At 42.9% G+C, this 17160-nt stretch overlaps 1 protein-coding gene across 1 annotated transcript in view; it reads left to right on the forward strand.

Moving 5' to 3' along the window:
* B4GALNT4 (beta-1,4-N-acetyl-galactosaminyltransferase 4) overlaps positions 1-17160 on the forward strand; it is a 910917-nt gene that overhangs the window by 609898 nt on the left and 283859 nt on the right. The window contains exon 7 of the mRNA XM_086956391.1: positions 4648-4715. Within this exon, the coding sequence (XP_086812517.1) occupies positions 4648-4715 (68 nt within the window). The remainder of the gene's footprint in view (positions 1-4647; positions 4716-17160) is intronic.

Below are 17160 nucleotides of genomic sequence, written 5' to 3' on the forward strand. Positions count from 1 at the left end.
ACAGTGTGTGTGTTTTTTAAGTGTATGCGATGCTGTTAACTGTGTATGTTGCCAAAGCATAGTTGACGCTGTTGAGAGTGCATATATTGTTTCATTGCATCTGTCACTGTTTAGAGTGCTTGTGTTGCCGGATAGTTTATTATTCAATGTGCAGTACAACTGCTAGTGGACTGGATGCTGCAACGTTTGCAATGCAGTAACTGCTTGATTGGATGTTATACAGTTTGCAGTGCATGTAGCTGCTGCATTGTATGTTACACACAGTATGAAGTATTGGATTGACTGTTCGCAGCACTGGTGCTGCCGGATTGGATGCAACAGTTTGCAGTGCAGGAAAGCAGGTGCTGCTAGATTGGATGTTACCATTTACAGCGCAGTGCTGCTGCATTGGATATTAGTTTGCAGTGCAAGTGCTTCTGCGTTGTATGTTACACCTTGTGCAGTGCAAGTGTTATTGAATTAGATAGAACACTCTTCGCAGTACAGGTGCTGCTGAATTGTATACAACAAACTTCGCATGGCAGTTGCTGTTGGATTGGATGCAACAGTTTGCAGTGCAGGTGCTGCTAGATTGGATGTTACCGTTTACAGCGCAGTGCTGCTGCATTGGATATTCATCATCATCATCATTGATAACTTTATTTCGACCACTGTGGGTCATAAAAGTACATATCATAGTAAAAGTGAACAATAAAATACTTTTAGTACATAAGTTAAGAACATAATTCATATATATACACATAATTTACAGTAAAAATTAGTCCTGATTAAAAAATAAGAATTAAACCTACTGAGTATTTATCAAATGATTTAGCAATACTGTTAAATGAATACTGGGATCTAAAATTAAGTCATTATAAAAGTTTTAGTCTTGAGCCACAACTGTTTAAAAAGCAGGACACAGCAAAAACAATCGGTGGGTGGGTATCATATTTAAGTATTCTAAGCGCAAGTTCACATTCACGAAAGCCCAGATTCCTGCAAATGGGTTTAATCCACCTCATTCGGGCCAACACATAGGCTGGGCAAAAGAAGAATACATGTCTTTCATTTTCTATAGGATCTTCACACGCCGGGCACTGTGGACATTTATTCACATCCCATTTACAAGTCAGTGACCTTAGTGGCAAACTACCCATTCTTAGTTGTAAGTACAGCTTTCTGGCTTGGACTGGGCGGATCTTGTCAAGGAATTCCTCCTTCTTATGTTCCATTTTTACATTGAGGAATTCAACAGTCAGTCTCCCTGCTGCCATGTTAGCGTGCAGTGCCAGCAAGTTATTAGACCTAAACCTTCTTACCAGGTCAAGTCTAGCTATAGTAGGAGAGACTACCTCAGGGGATTACCCTAGACCAGAAAGACCAAGTTGTTTGCAGAGGTCCTTAATGTGTGATAACCAGGCCAGTTTCTTTGACCTCAAGGTCACCCAAACCTCCTTAAACTCTGCACGGTACGGGGCTAGTTCTTGGACAGACCAGAGTCTTCTCCAGTAAGTTAAAGGTCTCATGGCGGCCTCCTCTTTCACTGGTAGCAAACCTAGGTCACATCTGAGTGGGACTAATGGGGTGCTAACAGGTAGGGCAAACCGCTCTCTCATAAATGTGTTTTTAGCCGTTACCAAACTTTTTGGTCGACAGTGACCCCAAAGGTCTGCCACGTATAGTGCTGGAGCTCTAGCTTGGACTGTATATATCTCAGTGATAGGGGCAACCTGCTTAAATATAGATGTTCTAAACCTTTTTGTTAACCCACCAACAGGCTGTGTTAATTTCAAAGCGGATTTAGTTAGTTGTACATCCCAACCCAGGTCCTCCTTGAGAGTAATACCGAAATAGACAAACGTTTTAACTCTCTCCAGAGGTATGCCATTCAGAGTAGGATTAGTTCGCGTTTGCCTTGTTGGATTGAAAATCATATATTTGTTTTTTGCCAAATTGATTTCCATTCCACTTAAGGCACAGAAATCAGCAAATCCATCAAGGACACGCTGGATGCCAGTTGCTGTTCGTGACAGTATTAGAGTGTCGTCCGCAAACATTAATGCGGGCACTCTTCCAGTAGATAACTTTGGGGCATCCATGTCCTTTATGGCTAAGAGATGTTTAACAAGCCCATTTATATACAGGCAAAAGGGGGTAGGAGCCAGCACGCACCCCTGGTGTACCCCCCTTTGCACCGGGAACCGTGCTGACAATTCTCCCATTTTTCCACATCTGACCTAAGCAAAGTTAAATGAATGGAGCCTGATCAATGCATCCAATAGATAGTTGGGCATTCCAGGATCCTGGAGGACTTTCCAAAGATTATCCCTGGGGACCAGATCGAAAACGGCCCCCAAGTCCACAAAAATGAGGTAAAGACTCCCACACTCACTGTTTTCCAGAACAGGACTTGCAACTGGAAGATGTGATCAATGGTGGAAATACCAGATCTAAAGCCAGCTTGTAAATTGCTTAAGATTTGGTTTTCCTCTTCCCATAACTGGATTCTGTCCAGTAATTTCCTCCCAAAAACTTTCTGCGGAATATCTATTAAGCTGAAAGGCCTGTAATTTGAGGGTTGCAGGGGTCAACCTTTTTTGAAAATGGGCACTATCTCAGCCCCCCTCCAAGTCTTGGGGGGACTTATACCCATTAGTATTGCGTTGAATAAAACGCAGAGGTAAGGGGCCTAAATTTTAGGTTCAGACCGGAACAGGTCACCAGGAATTTTGCCAAGCCCCGGTGCTTTATTGGGTAGTAACCTAGAAAGGCAGACTCGACCTCCCGGATCGCTATCTCCTAGGCCCCCTCCAGTCGATACTCATGGAGGAGGCTCAGGGATTCCAACCCGGAATCGCCAGTGCCCGGTTGAGCATAAAGACCACTAAAATGTTCTTCACATAATGTTGGGGCTATGTTAGGACATACGGTGGGTCGCAAAACCCTGCCCTCCGAACTATCAATTGCCCAGAACGATTTAATATCTCTGCGTTGTAGTGCCTCTCTCAGATCTTCCCATTGGCCCTCCTCCCACGTCTTTCTTTCCCTCTGTAGGACATGCATGTACAGCACCCTTACCAACTTAATTTCGGGTCTATCTTTTACTTTGACTGCTTTGACCAGCTCTCCTTTAATTTTATGGCATTCAGCGGTGTACCAGGGATGGGTCTTGGGGGAATTTCCCTTGAATACCTGAAGTGGAAAAAAGACCTCTAACAATATTGAGGTTAACTGTTGGTGAATTTCTACCGGCCTACTGTCCCTTCCAACTACAGCCCCCTCAAGTCCCACATCAGCCATCTTGCTGAGGTAGGGCAAGATTTGGCAATATATTTCAGACTGCCTTGTTGGGGAACCTGCAATATGCGGCCATTTGACTCTCCTCCTATTGTTATGCAAGAGTAGAGGATACGGGGACGGGTTGATCTCAGGAATAGAATTTCTCAGACCCCAACTCCCAGGCTTCAAGGACATGACCAGTGCGTTATGGTCACTGTCCGTCCGATAATAAATCTTGAAGTCCTGGACTTGGTCCCATGACCTACATTCGATCATGATATAGTCAATGATCGACGATTGGCCCACTCTATTAAAGGTCACATTTCCGGGCCTATCCGATTTTAGTCGGCCATTACAAGGCCTTACTGATAGGGACAATGAAAGGGAGAGAATTTGCAATACCAACGGTGTCCATGCTTTTACAGTAGTGATTGCGGGCTCCGGAATGTTCCAATGTAAATTTTCCTTGTCGGGATCCTCGGTACTTAAGTTATTGAGGGGTTCAAATTAACAATTGAAATACCCCCCGATAATGATACCAACCTCGGGATCTAAGAACTTAATGAATCCCCTTAGCTGTTCAATGACAAGGGACTCCTTGCCACCCTGCGTTGGCCTGGAGTAGATGTTAATTATGGCCAGGTGCCTATTCCCCTGTGATGTTAGTAGGACACACAAAATTGTCTGGGGAATTAGTTGATACTTGCTTGGCCAAGACTCCAAGGTGAGTCGCTACCCATGTACTGAGCCCCCCCCCCCCCCCCCCCCCCCCCCCCGAGGGAATGGATATTAGTATGCAGTGCAGGTGCCGTGCTCCTGCGTTGTATATTATACCGTATGCAGTGCAGGTTTTATTAAATTAGATAGAACACTCTTTGCAGTACAGGTGCTGCTGAATTGTTTACAACACACTCCGCATGGCAGCTGCTGTTGGATTGGATGCAACCGTTTGCAGTGTAAGGTTGAAATGGATGTGGCATTTTTTCCTGATGCATGTTGTTGGATTCTACGCTGCACTTTTTCTGGTGGTGATTTTTGCATTGGATGTAATTGTACGTTTTCGGTTTGGACGTTTACTTGATTAAATACACCATTTGCAAAAATTGATTGCATGCAGCGCTGTTTTAGTGGGTGTTTTGCATTCTGAGTGTGACACTGTTGATCTGATGGGAGCCAGTGGAGCGGATGTGACACTGTTTGGCCGGTTGAGTTTGATGGATTAGAAATGACACTGCCCGATGGATGTTGATGAACTGGATGTGACACTCCGTGCAGTGTGGATGTTGCTGAATGGGCTTGGACACTGCTTAGCAAGCAGTGCCTCCGTGTCGCTGCGTGTCATTCGCCTCGGGTCTGTTCTCATTCTCCGTGTTGCCTGTCTTTCAGATGGGATCAGAGTGGACAGCGCCTGGAGAGTTCACCAAGTTCAGTTCACAAACATCCAGACCTGTACGGTAAGAACTGTGGGGAACCCACACATCTATCTGTCTGTCTGGTAGGAGCTACTTCATTTATATCCACAGACCGTGCCCATGTGTGGCAGTGCTGCTCACAGACCGCCCTTACATGAAAAGTAATGATCGATCGATTGGAGACCCCCTCGATCGGAGCTGGGAGACGTTATGAGGTCTGTATCTTGGCTTTTAGGGAGAACTGCAGGGAATTTTAGTCAGGAGGAGAAACACGAGAAAGAAGTTATGGTGGCTACATTAAACGCCTCAGCAGTGTGAAGTTCAGCTGCTGAAGGATACACTTGCCTGAGAGAAGGAGCGGTGTGAGCCAGCTGGAGACATTATTTCACACAACAAAAATGGAAGCCGGAAATAATGCTTTATTTCTCTTCTTACTACCTTTTTTTTGCTTCTAGTCATTGCGCTGCTGCTAAAGTCATGGTTACTATTTTTAGTCTTGTAGCCATTTCAGTATAAAGGAAGGATTTAAAAAATATATTTATATATTTTTTTAACAAACAGGACTTAATGCTTGTTATTTAAGGTTACATTGCTGCCAGTGCATTTTTAAAGCAGATAAAATATAAAATGTACGAACTGTGCGCATTAAGGTTCTCCATAGTAGCTACAAAGCAATTGCATAGCGTTCTACACAATGGCAATTTTACTACACGTGCGGCCGGATTCTGGGCTTGGCAGGCTCTATCTGTGTCATACCCTACAGCAATTGGAAAAATATAATAATATGGGCGGGATAATTGTCAGGTTTGTCAATGAGTAACCCGTCCATCAGACTCTCTATCAGGTCCTCTAATCTTTATCTGACTTTTGATGGTTCCTTCATACAACCCTGCGGGCAGGGCTTTAAGTGGGGAAAAAAACCTGGGGGTGCTCTAAAAGGGGCGGGGCAAACCTCTTAAATGGGTGTGGCCTAGCCACGTAGGGGCGTGGTCTAAATAAAGATATGTATGGATAACGCCATACACCCTCCCTAGAGGCTGCAGGGGCTCTACAAAGGGGCGAAAAACAACAAAGCTTCATTAACAAGTAAATGGTTCATTTAAAGACTTGTGAAGTACTCAGGTGCAGCTGTGTGTGTGTTTGGCGGCTGGTTGCAGGGTAACAACTGTACTCTTACCAAAAATAAGGCACTAAATCTATGAAATTACAAGTTTTTTCATTATCCTTAGTTGTAGGTAACTTAACCAACAAGCAAAGCTTTACTCAGAATGACTCGGAGATAGGTGCCTGAAAAGTCATTAAATAAAGACAGGACTTTCAGTCCTAAACTGTGATACTTTCCCACAGTCCCGCATTATATGATAAAAATCAGCATGAAAGGATCTACTGTGTGCACATAGTTCAGCGGCCTCAGGATCTAGCCTGGCAATTCCAGCTAGAGCAAAATAAGTTTGGTGCAAGAAAAAAAAAAGAAGACGGACTACCTCTGTGAGGCCCGAAAATAGAGCCCGATAGAGACCCGTTTCGAGGCTCCCTGAAAATATCTGCTGGTGCTCAGACCCGGCCCACTTAAAGCCCTGCCTGCATGTATTGGGTAGCACTAAATGATCACCCTAACACCTATAGTTGATTACATATACCTCTCTTCTGGCTTGAAAATGTGTTGCAACTTTTAACAGCACAGCTGTTTCATTGCTTGACAGACGATGACTGGTTTTGATTATAGTATATTTGTGCTTACAAGAACAAGAGTGTATCTGTCCGTATACCTAAACTAAAGTGTATGAAAGCAATCGAGGGAGGGGCTCTCATTTGTACGGGTCAATGCGCCTCACATTTGTATGGGTCAGCGCCTCCCATCCATGTCCCAACATCGCTGAGTTCCACTGTGCCTACTGCAGGGCTTTCCTACAGAAAGGTAAGGTAAGTATGTGCTTTTATTATCCTTCTACTCAAGGAACTTGGACATTACAACAGATCATACACAGGGCCGGCTTTAGTGCTGGTGGCACCTGGTGTGACAATCTTTGTCTCCTTCATGGACTCCCTCACTGGCGAGTGCCCCTCATCTCTCTATAGCCGCTCACTTACAAACATGTCATTTCTTTTATAGCGCTATTCACAGGGCTTTTAGTGGGATGGAAAATAGGGAGTCTCTCAAAGGGGCGTGGCCAATGTAAGTAAGGGCGTGGCTTAAAACACTTAAGGTATCAAAAGGGGGTTTACCCAAGAAAAGTCACTGGGACCTGGGTCATATTGGTACTGAGAGGGAAGGGGTCCCAGTGAGAAATGACTAATTACCACAAATTAAATAATAATAGTAATACACCTAATGAATCTACAATGTTTTATTCACAATGTAGACATAACCAGGATATAGTATCCAACAATGCTCATTTTGAAAAGGTTGAATAGTGCCCCTGGGAGTAAGGGAGAAGTGATAAAGTGAGGATAGTGCAGGTAGGGAGTAGTGACAATAAAATCAGACAATAATCTGACACATTTATAAGTCAATTGAAATGTACAGGCGATCATGAAACCAAATATATCACTTAAACAACCACATGCCCCACGTAGTACATTATATGTAACAATTTCAAATGGGGGGCTCCCGATTTACTCCCAGCGCCTGCTTACTACGTGGGGACGACCGTAACCAATACTGAACTCTCTGGTAAGCCTCTGCGGGCGCATCTCAATATAGATACCTTTCTGGGTCTCTTGTGTGAATATTAATGAGGTTCCCTTATGCCTTCAGATAAATGTTCGGATTTCCAGTGCCCAGCGTCCCCGGGCCTGTTTTCGATTCCCGCCATAACGCTAGTGGTAACAATCAAGATGTAAGTCCTTTAATTTTCTATATGTCCATAAAAACTTCATGCTGTCAATGTGATTTACTTTCCATTTTCAGCACATTCATTTTTAATATACTTGAAATTGTTTGTTCAACCCCCTCAGAAATTCATGTTCTTCACACTGAGGTTCTCTACAATGATAAATGATGATGAGCACCGAATAACTAGGTATGCCCTCCCCAATTGTGTGCTAATCTAAATAATCTAACTATGGTATGATCTGAATGGGTTTAGTAACCTGTACCCAATTATTGATATTAATAGGTTGCTAGTCCCCATCCTGTCCTGATGAAGACCCCGCCCCAAGAGCTCCACTAATTCCTGCACCATCTGTGGGTCGAAACATCGACACCTGTCCTCTATTTTCCAGCCCCCCATTTGAAATTGTTACATATAATGTACTACGTGGGGCATTTGGTTGTTTAAGTTGGATACTATATCCTGGTTATGTCTACATTGTGAATAAAACATTGTAGATTCATTAGTTGTATTACTATTATTATTTAATTTGTGGTAATTAGTCATTTCTCACTGGGACCCCTTCCCTCTTAAGATAAAAATCTGTGCTTAGCATACTGTGCCACCTGACTTGTATTTTGCTGTTTGTCATTGCATCCAGATATATGACACAACAATTAACATCATATCTACAAGAAGTCAGGACTATTGGCTTTGCCAGTGTTTGTTAGTTGCATGAGATAAATAAGCAGCAACTATGGCTTGTATATAGTATACTGAATATGCTTCCACTTAAAGCCCTGGTCACACCACAACAATGTTGCTGCTCCTGAGTTTTTAAAAGAGAAGGGAAATCTAGAAAGAAAATGACCCCCTTTACATTAATTCCCTTCCCCTACAACGCTCACCTGGCATAACGTCATGCAGTATCTTCTGCACTAGTTAGAAGTGAGCAGTGTGAGCAGCGCACATCGATGTGCCTGCTGTCACTGCAGGCTGGAAAAAAATTGACCACCTCTGCTAGGGCACAAAACAGAGCCTGATAGAGACCCGTTTTGAGGCCCCTTTAAAAAAATGCTGGTGCTCAGCACTGGTGAGACCCGGCCCACTTAAAGCCCTGGCTACTCATACCAATGTAGGGTGTTAGAGCACTTTTACATCACACACACACACACATATAATACAGATAGAATGAATTATACAAGTGTGTAAACAATGTATAGGAAATGTTACATGAAACAATTAGGACTACAAGGTGTAAGAGTCCCATATCATCCATAACGGTAGGAAGTATCTTTTAAGAATGCGTAGTCTGAGGAAGCATAAACACAGCATTAAAACTCAACACAGAGGTTGGCGTTGACTGTGACAACAGCAGTAACCCACTGAGCTATCCACATAAAATACAATTCTGTGATGTGTATGTTATATGCGCTTGGCAGGAGGCATATTAGCCCTCTGCACTACTTTGAGTCAGAACTTCTATTTGACAAAACTCGGATTTCTCCAGCAGGAACATTAATCACCAGGGTTATTTTGACATTTTTTTATTAAACCATGATATTTTAGAATACCCGCCCACCCTGTGGCCGGCGCCCAAGTGCGTCTGCACCAATCACCCAACCCTAAAGCAAGCACTGGTCATACGTCATGACCCTTGTTCAGATGCTGCACGTCCAGTGAAATGCACTGTGCATCTCTGCACTATTTTTGGAAGAGACATACAAAATGGCTCCCAATTCTCTTTTGACATCTGCTCTGGACTGGGCCAGGAGCCTCGCAGGAACTCAGTGTAGAGTAGAGAAGCATCAGCTTCCTGTTTGGAATCAATGCTGGGTAATCTTCCACAATATGGAGCCTCTCTCATTGGCCTTCATGTTGCATGTTGTCAGTATAAATAGGCAGCAGGTGTATTCGGTGCACTAAGACCTTAATACTCCTATCTGGTCCTTGCCTTACTGTGTGGACACTGAGTACTTTTCACAGGTTGGGTTTCATTTTAATTAGTTGCTTGCGAAAAAATGACCCAGGTAGCTTCAGCAGCGGTGTTATCACTGAGACCCTGTGGAAGGTCACCACAGGCATACGTAGGTGTTTACTTCCTTACGTAGCATTTGAGAAGGCCACTTTAATATCCGGTACCACAACTCATTCTTCATTTTTCAAAACATTGAGCCATGTTTTCCGGCTTGATTTTATTTTGTTTTTCAGTGGAGCTTTGCAGGCTTTTCTGCTCAGACGAGCTGGGACCACTCGTGTGTATTTTGTCATGCTTCGTCATGGTATTTCCAACAAGACCCTTGCGTGCGCAGCTGGAAGTTTCTTTGTGTTTTACACACGGATGTGCATGGGTTATGTGTGGTATTTCTGCACTTTTGGGACATTTTCTGGAGCACCAGTGGTTGCTAAACATATGGTTGTTTATTTGATGTAGTCTCCCACAAGGTTGCTTGTTACTTTGCTCAAACTTGCATTTATCAACCTCTTTGGAGGTACTAGGATTCCCAGTGTTTAGCTTAACTTATCAGGTTCCCCGGTCTTTGAGACATTCAAGGATCGCAGACACACTTTGCCTGCCTTAGTTCTTAAACTTGAACTATTCTTTGCTCCATGTTCCCTTGTGTAAAATAAACCTCTCCTTTCGGAGGTCTGTCCCAAGTTATGTTAGTGTATCTGATGATCCAGGTGGCAACTAACCACATTCGAGTTTTTCTGGGATAATGAAACCAGGGGCTCATTTCACAACATTTGTATAATAAGTGATTTCCCTCCAATGTCATCTTTGATTTTGAGGGTGAGTGAGGTATGTGGCCTCCTGACCAGGCTTTCTTGTGTTCGTTCTGCTCACCAATTCCAGTCAACGTTCCCAGAATGCCACCGTTTCCAAATTCAAATGCTTTCTCATGTTTTCGAGTTCGCTACTTCTTTAAACACAGATTTTTAGAGAGCCTCAACAGATTTTTAGAGCACCTCAATAGAGGCTTCCCTGCTGTTAGGCAACCATATCCTTCCTTGGAAATGACGATGACCATTTTGAAATGAAAGGTCTCACCTTTTCTGTGAAGACATGCCTCCAATCTACAGCAGCTTTTGGTGAAAATAGTTCACTGACAGCCAGGAAACTAAGTAAACTTTAAGTCCTTTTCATAAACCTTACATATTGTTCCATCATGTTATGTTTACCTTTAAAAGTCCAGCCTCACTTTCTAAAGCCATTTTAGAGTTCCACTGAGGTGAGACTGGTTTGTGGCCATTTCTTTCTATCTGTCCTCTGCAGCTGAGAGGTTGCTCCGTACCATAGCCCTTGGATATTTTCTCACCATAACTAAGGGTGTGTGCACGCCAGAATGATCATTAGTTAACTACAAAGCTACTTAAACAATTTGGCTTCTTCAAAGCAGTCCTTAGCTAAGTGGATGATGTCCTCTTCTTTAACTTGATAACAGACTCATCATTTAAGCCTCAAACTCGTTTGCAAGAGGTAAAGCAGCCACTAGATTTCTCTATTTAAAATGTTTTCTTGGATCCAGCACATAGGTGGAGATACTCTTTTTATGAATTCCAAGAAGACAGTCATGATGGTCTAGTATTAAAAGCATGTACATTTTCCTACTAGAAATGGAATGGCTATTTTAATCCGTAATGGTGGTACGGATGTACCATGTTACAACGCATACCGTTACAACTACCTACTATTACAACGCGACCATTACAACGCATACCATTACAACGCATAGCGCTTTGAGGTGCTGGATAGTGGTAAGTATAATTTACTATTCTAACTCCAGTCCCCGTGGACCCTAGGGAAGGTGTTGGATAGTAAATTATACTTATTCCCTATCCTAGAGCGCCCCCCAGCGCAATGCGTTGTAATGGTATGCGTTGTAAAAGTCGCGTTGTAATGGTAGTGCGGAGTAACAGATGCGTTGTAACGGGTGTATACCGGTGGTACATATATCACAGAGGTAGACGGGATATGCAGAAGTAGATGTGCCTGCCCTCTACCTTCGGAAATAAACCCAAAGATAGTTCAATGGCAGCTTGCTACGAGTTCCTAAAATCGTGGAAGTGGCGAAAGGGCTTTTTTTGTCCCATACATCCTATTATCGAAAATTAAATTACATATCATTATCTGTGCGTATGCAAAATATTGCTACAAGGCCCACCGCCCCCTTATCCCAAATAATAGCAATTGTGGCATGCTTTTCATAGAGCTGCATCTTGAAAGTTCATCTCTTGCAACATCTGAAAGGAGAGCCGTAGAAATCTGGATTACACTACCGTTGGTCAGTGAGTAGATTGTACACAAGAAACCGTTTTACCATGAGTGGGTTACAAGCACAACTTTCAAGAGGGATGCCCAACTGACCGCCCCTATAAAGCATTCAGCGCCCGACTAGGTCTCTTGGCGATGTCTTCTAAGAAACTCCTAACCAAATAGACTGCCCTTTCATTTTTTTTTTTAAAGATATTCAAGGCTGGAGAAACCTTTAGTTACAGTGTCAAGGAGATCCAGATGGTGGGGAACACTCCAGTTGATATAGTTGAATCTTAGCACCTTCAGCAGGGCTTTGGCTTTGCTCTGTAGACTGCAAACATTAATAATCTGGTCATATTTCAGAAGAGAAGTAGACTGGCACTTGCTAATGGAGCCTATATGTTTCAAACACAACATTTAACGAAAAGCTATTTTAATGCCCATCAATCTGCATTGATATGATCTCTTCTGGCAAGGCTAAAGACCATGCGGGCTGCTGTATTCTGTACTCTGTCGCTGCAATAGCTATATTTTAGAAAGGTAGAGGGCCTTCAGTGGAACAAATGTTTCTCCTCACTGAAACCTGTGGCCCAACACTTTGTGGTAGCAGGCAAGCAAAACTAAGGGGCACTTTACTATGGCGGTCGAACGAGCATCCGATTCCCAACGCTGTGGGCAGGTGACCAGCCGACAATATGTGGACGGGCCCACTCACCCGATATGACAGCTGTGCAGGAGGGTGTAAAATGTATATTTCTACTGTGGCTTCTGCTGCAGCCCGGAAAAGGGCAGAAGCACAAGCTGCAGTAGAAAACAGCACTTTACTAACATCTATGCACCGTGTGCCTGGAACACGGTGCATAAATGTGTGGGGGAGCACCACATGGGTCCCCCTGGCCACTTAGCAGTGGCCCAGCGGAGACATGGCTGCTGCTTTGGGCCCACACAGTCAGTTTCCATCTGCCTTTTCATGGCGGTGAGACTGCCATAAAAAGGCATTCGGAAAGGTGCATTGTGTTCCTGATGATGGTGCCTTAGCAGGCACCTCCTCCATTCAGGATCATGATTCTAACAGCAGTTCCCACAGGATCAGTAGATCCTGTTGGAGGCAGTGGTCCATCCCATGAGATTCAAGGGTCCGACCGCCTGCATCGTAATGTGGCGGTCGGCCCGAAGTACAGGGTTGGTGGGATCGACATCATACTGTGCCTCTAAGCCTGCACTCTAACCAAGCACAGCACTGAGGGAGATCTTGCCTGTGGCAATCACTACCAGATGGAAACCAGGGTAGGTGATTCTATCTCTTACAAATGTCAAGCAAGCTCTCTAGCAACATGTTCCCCTGAGTACGTTGGCCACAGGCCTTTAGGAAGTATGGTGAACCAGACAGTGAAATCATTAACCCCAGAGAGAGACCTAGTACTAAATGCACAGCAAGATCATAAAAAACATTACCCCCTACTGATCCGCACTATCACCTATTGGGCATCCCTGACCATCGAGATGCCTTTGTGATGGGTTGACTACCTCACTTGCTATTGCTGGACAGAATACGGTTCCACTGCTGCAACGAGTGATGCGCCCGGGCACCTAACCCTAAGAACAATCATTCCTGCTATTGACGAAACGACATTCACCGACTTTACTCTTGAATAGGTAATATATGAACGCAGAACATTTATTGAGGGAATGCTTGCATTCATGGCATCATCCAAGACAAAAGAGTTTAAATCAACTTCCATTTGTGAAATGTTGCGTATGCAGCTGGGAGACAAAGGTGCTACACCGGAGGCCTCGGTCCCCTCACAATAACGCGGCCTCAGCAGACCCCACAACGCAAGCCAGCCCTGACCACAAAAGGGGATACCCAGGCCCTCTTGCAAGAATTTCATAAAGAGGTCACCTCCTCGAAACAAGATATCAGAAATGTGATCTCGGACCTGGATAACCACCTTCAAAAAACTGAGCTTGCATAGACCAGGTTAAAAATTATCTCACCACCACCTATTATGAGCAAGACCGATTGGCACATATTCTCTCCACCATTAAAACACAACAAAAAAGAGCTCACAGTCAGACTATCTGACATTAAAAATCATTCACAGAGTTATTACATCTGTACCAGGTATCCTGTCCAATGTCGCCAATAAGGATCTAAAAAATGATGTGCAAGCATTTTTCTAACAGATATTGCAAGAGTCAGCCCCAGAGACTATAGAGCTAGACTACATGCATTGTCTTCTCTGCCTTTCAGCAAATAAGAAACCTACCCCATCATGTACTTACAAGAATTTCCTTTTTCAAGGAAAAGGAAGCAATCCTGTCTACAGCGCACAGTATCCTGTTTATCCCTCACCCTTGACTCAACTCATGAAAGTTTTGTATGAGGTTCCAGTTCTTATTATGGTATTATGTTTATGTTGCCTTTAGTTTTATTCACCTGATTACCATCACACAGATCATGCTCCAAAACTCATTGAAGGGCTCAACAGGGACCTACCAATCTGCAATCCCACTCCCATCTCCATAGAAATGTATTTATCATGACCTACGAAGTGGTTATGACCATGTTGACGTGGATTACATTAAATGTGGAAGGCCTTAATTCCCCATCACAGGGGTGTGGAATTTAATAAAATATCTACTCGTCCACAGGGCAGGTAGCTTCATAAATCTACGTGTCCTGTAACAAAAGCCACTTGTCCCTTTTGTGGCATGTATTGCAGTGACAAATTATGGCAGCAATCACATTATATAAGCGCTCTGAAATAGCCTCTCTGATTATTCTAGGGCTCCTTCCATAGTAGGGTTTGTATACTAGCAATTCCCTTATGTTGCCACGTTTCCACAGATCTACGTACTGGGGCTGAAGGTAACGATAAGCAACAGTCCCAGGGTTGTAATGCCCTTTTGAATCTGTGCAAACCTACTAGCTTGCATATTTTAATGATTTTCACCAACTCTTCTCTAATCTTTTCCTATACTGAGAAAGGTTGTAAATTTACTCCTGACAATGGCAGACATTAAACTTCTTTCAGGGTTGGGAAAAAAGTGGTTGGAGGGAAAGTGAACTTGCATGAGCAAATCTCCGCCTGCACATTTCCTCATGCTAAAATGCAGTTCACAAATATTCTCTAGGAGTGCTATTTCTTGGCCTACTTCTATAAAGTCTTGTGAATTCACGAAAGCTGTATTTCTGCAGTTAATGCAAAGACTTGGAGGCACTTTTGAGACTTTATTTAATAATTGGGCCCCTAATTAGATCTGTTGTTAACCATGACCTTTTGTGTTTATTAGAATGATGAGTCTCTCTCTCTCTCTCTCTCTCTCTCTCTCTCTCTCTCTCTCTCTCTCTCTCTCTCTCTCTCTCTCTCTCTCTCTCTCTCTCTCTCTCTCTCTCTCTCTCTCTCTCTCTCTCTCTCTCTCTCTCTCTCTCTCTCTCGGCTAGCTTCACTGTAAGTGACAGCATTCTGTTCTTTCACAAGGAGCATATCGACACTCAGTCGTTTTGTTCAGTGCCAGAAACTACTGTGGCAATGTGTATTTTTGAGACCAAAATACATTTTTCTTTTGCCAATGTTTGTTATAATGGTGAGGGGCCCGGCAGCTCCCACACCAATAAGGTTTTACAAAAACCATGCAAAAACAAGTCACGCACTGACAAAACTAAACAGCTGGCCAACAATTTCAGATCTTCTAGCTTTAACAATGCTTGTTTATTTTTGTTTTCCATAGTCTTATTAAAACTGGTAACACTGATTTTCCATTATGAATATTTTTGGGAAATACTAGCATAGATCAACTCATTTTACTAAATCGTGCTGCAAAAAAAATGGTACCTTAAATTTTACAGTAGTTTAGCAAAATGTTTTTGCATTTGTTTGTGAACATTTTAGTTTGAAAGCAAATAATCATCAATCTTGCTTTCAAGCGTCTGAAAATATTAGCATCTAATCAGAGAGCATTCTAGGAGCATTATACATAGCCTCAGATTGCTAAACATTGAAAACGTGTGTACACATTTTTATACTGTAACCAGTCAATAGTGCAGTCTGAGCTTTCAATATTTACTTAGAGCGCTCGCCCTAATAATAAAGGCTTTGCAAGATCGATGTTTCCACGCCGAACTTAAACAACCGACAGGACTAATTGATGATGTCCCGACGGTTCGGTCAGAGTTCGTGCCACTTTTAAACAATATTTGGGCCATCTATTCATCACGAGCCCCCATGTGAACATAAATCCATACACGTAATTAGAGTGTCTACTGTGTCCTGTGTCTACCCCAATTCATCAGCACAAAGGGATTGTGACCCACAATAAGAAGTATTGGTCCTGAGGCGAACCCCGCAATTGGGGGTTCGAAACGCGTCGACCAGTGTGTTGGTGCCTAGTGTCAATTAGATTTAAAGAAAGGATTTAGTGGTTTGGACAATAAGGCTTTGTTCCTAAAATGATTTTGCTAACTAAATAACTCTGTTTATGACTAAATAACAAAGTGTAATATCATCAATAGGGACGTGTAACCCATTTCTTTGACATTAGGTTCAGAACAATGTTTTATGTGTTTTTGTGTAGTTATATATGAGGTATGAATGCAAGCTTAGTATGGATGGTGGACGTGTTGTAAATTTGTAAATGTAATGTATATTTAAATTATGATGTTTTGAAGTGTATTGTGTTATATCTGTTTGTACATGCACAAACTAGTGAAGTCTCTATGAAGTAATATGGTTTCACTATGAATGAATAAAACTAAGTGACGTAAATTCAAAAAAACGGACCGGTATGATTCATTCATAAAGGTCAGTATAAACAGTGGAAAGTGTAGTCCAGTACTGGCAGTTGTGGTGTTCTTTTGGTATATTAGGCTTAGCCTTACTGGGTCAGAGCCACGACCCTGTGTTGATTTTTCTACAGGCTAAAGAGGTCAGCATTGCAATGTTACAGGAGACTCACTTGCCAAACAAAGATATACATCGCCTTAGTCCCTCTGGTTTCCATCTCAGTTCCGCACCACGGATATGATTAAAGCAAGAGGGGTATCAATTCTGCATAAAATAAAAAATGTAAACCTAAAATTTGTCCAAGACTTGCATGTAAAAGAAAGAGAGGAGAGATACCTGGGACTTCATAATAAATCGGAGAACGTTCTAGTTATCCTTTTCTCCTTTCATACGCCTAACAAACAAAGAGAAAATGTTATGCTGACCTTGTGCCAAAAATAGCACACTTTTATAACTGGCTTATAATTGTAGGTAGAGATTTTACACCATTTTAAACCCGATAGAAGAATGATCCCTAGTGCGCTAGATATGCCCCATTTTCCCCTTTTACCCTGCTTCTTGGAATGGCAGACATCAACTTGATAGACATCTGGCTACAACACCACAAAGGAGAAAAAGATATCGCCTTT

The sequence above is a fragment of the Lissotriton vulgaris genome, chromosome 2_1 (assembly GCF_964263255.1).
Source record: "Lissotriton vulgaris chromosome 2_1, aLisVul1.2, whole genome shotgun sequence".
Lineage (NCBI taxonomy): Eukaryota > Metazoa > Chordata > Amphibia > Caudata > Salamandridae > Lissotriton > Lissotriton vulgaris.